The sequence below is a fragment of the Olea europaea genome, unplaced genomic scaffold (genome assembly GCF_002742605.1).
Source record: "Olea europaea var. sylvestris unplaced genomic scaffold, O_europaea_v1 scaffold2126, whole genome shotgun sequence".
In the NCBI taxonomy this organism is placed as follows: Eukaryota; Viridiplantae; Streptophyta; class Magnoliopsida; order Lamiales; family Oleaceae; genus Olea; species Olea europaea.
The window spans coordinates 128,047-130,646 of record NW_019239222.1 but is presented as its reverse complement, the minus strand read 5'-3'; the positions used below and the strand labels follow the sequence as shown (position 1 = coordinate 130,646).

The window sequence follows — 2,600 nt, the reverse complement described above, 5'->3', positions numbered from 1 at the left end:
ATCCCCCTTCCGAATCCATATCATGATCGCCGTGTCTTCCATCTCATCTATTAGATTAGAGTCTCAATTACGGAAAGGACCTAATTAGTTTTGTTATGTCTTCTCTCTCACTCCACCAACTTAGACTTGAGTTTGTAGCCCGTCGGTAACTCCAAAGAAGAATATAGCATATGAAGGATATTTCTTTTGTTGCCCTAAGTGGAGCGAAGCACAGGAATATTGGTGTCATCTGATAAATGCTCAATCTTGGACATTCTAACAAGCTGATTATGGACTTAAAACTAGCATATTCTAAAGATGAGACGATAATACTTATGAGAAGCTAACAAAGTACATAACTCAGTATATTTTATCGATGAGGAAACACAAATATAGCACACTAATTTATTTTTAAATCTCAATCTATTAGACTAGTCAAATTTTTTACGTCTCTTCCTAAATTTGTACCAAACATGGACAAAATAATTTTGCATCATGCATAATATTTTTTTCCTAATTTTTAACCACATATTCTTTAAAAAAATAATTTTCGCAAAATCTATTTTAAAACATCTATACATCAAACGAGGCCTTAAGAACTTACCAAGGAGAATATATCTCCTATGGCATTTCAAATACTGATATTCGAAGTCTATATATTCAAAGACTACATTCTCAACCTCACAAAGGAACAGTTGAGCCTCGGATGACATTTCGTAAATTGAACCATTCCCAATAACATTAATTATAATAATGACATAATTTTAAGGGCAACTTCAATTAGTATGAATGGCAGGTAAATCTTTGCCCCCTTGGCAACACAAAAATTCTTCATTTTTGGATAAGTGAGAATAAGGTTGTGCAAATCTTTTCCCACAAACGTCATCAATAAGGACATTGAGCGTGTGCCAAGAAGAACCGCCGTCTACGGTGGCGGCGCATGCAGCGTCTCTAGTTTCCTCCACTTTCCTTCTCACCGCCTTACCCTTTTCCCCTTCCATTAACTCTTTCACCATTTGCTCCAACTCCTCCGCCGCCACGAACCCCCGGATAGACCCACTTGACGGCATAATTCTCAGTCCTACACCGATTTCCTCCGCTACAAGTCTAGCATTCAGGTGTTGCTCGGCCATCATTGGAAATGCTAAAATTGGCACATTAGCAGATAAACTTTCCATAACTGAATTCCATCCACAGTGACTCAAAAACCCTTTTATCGCATTATGATTTAAGATTTCCACTTGATCGACCCATTCTTTCACTATCAATCCTCTTGTTTTCACTCTCTCTTCAAAACCCTTTAAATTTTCCAATCCTTTTGACCTCAAAACCCACAGAAAACTCACCTGGGATTTTTCTAAACCCTTAGCAATTTCATGTAATTGTTCTTCTGAAACTTCTGCCTGTGTCCCAAATGAAACGTATAAAACTATTTCACCTTTCGCAGATTTATCATCCAGCCATTGAATATACAGTGGTTTCTCCAGGGCAGCCGTAGAAGGTGGTTTTGCTAAACAGAGTGGCCCAACACACCAAGCTTTTGGCCCCATTTTCTTATTCCAATAATCAACATAGCTAGATTCTAACTCATTAAAACTGTTGACAATTAAGCCATGACTTTTCACCTTGGCAAGGATTTGCTCCGCCATGAAATCTACCCATGGTCCAGTGGGATCAATCTCACAGAGAGGTGGATCAAAGTCATTTCTTGTCAACTTCAGTTTAGGAAAATCAGGTATCAGAAATGGACTATCCGGGGAAACTGCTCTGGCTTGTGGCCTATCTCTATTCATTATTTGACACACGGTGGTGGAAAAAATTCCCATGCCGGAAAAAACCAACCGGGGAATCCCAAATTTTGCAGCAGATTGTTGAGTCCAGCCAAGAAATGTGTCAGATATGATGCAGGAAACAGGCTGAAGATTTTGAATGGCTTTTTCAAAATCATGCTGCATATATTTTGTAGCAATAGCAAAAGGGAGAAAACTAGCCATGGATGGCAATTTATCAGTGTTTTCAACACCAGGAGGTACACCATCTATTTCTTGTGGAAATGGGAGTTCAACAAGTTTGATGTCAGTGTCATGGAGAATAGCCCGGATGCATGGAGAGTTTCCGGCGGTGGTGAAAATAGTGACGTCGATAGCACGCCGCCGGAGGAGGCGGCCGAGATAGAGAAGAGGAATGGTGTGGCCTTGAGACATGAAAGGGAAAATTATGAAGTGGGGGCTTGAAATCGGAGCCATTTTTCTTTAGGCTGAATATTTTGGTATGAAACTCTTAGATTTCTTGTCCTTTTTATAATTTTTTTTACACTCTTAGGTCGGCTTGTTAGCGGTTTGCTATTGGTTGAGATGCCAGAACTTGTTTGGCGAGGATTACAAAATTTTACTGATAACTTCATAAGGAATTTAAAAATAAAAATATTTTTTTCTCGATCAAAACTAGGATGTAATAAAAAATTGTAAAACCATAAAATCAAATTGATATCGCATTTTTGAGACCATCAGTTTGATAATTGATGTCACATGGACATGTGAGTGAAACGAATACACTAAACCAAGCAATTGATTTTAACTGCAACTTGAAACAAAACCAAACTATATAGGAAAAATAAATAA

The 2,600-nt window shown here is 38.2% G+C and overlaps 1 protein-coding gene across 1 annotated transcript; it reads right to left on the bottom strand.

Annotated features, from left to right (window-relative positions):
* Positions 1–526: 526 nt before the first annotated feature.
* Positions 527–2,329, bottom strand: LOC111380328 (UDP-glycosyltransferase 90A1-like). Its single transcript, XM_023003857.1, has one exon. It carries the CDS (start codon positions 2,223–2,225, stop codon positions 756–758), a length of 1,470 nt encoding a protein of 489 aa, XP_022859625.1. The 5' UTR covers positions 2,226–2,329; the 3' UTR covers positions 527–755.
* Positions 2,330–2,600: the final 271 nt, after the last annotated feature.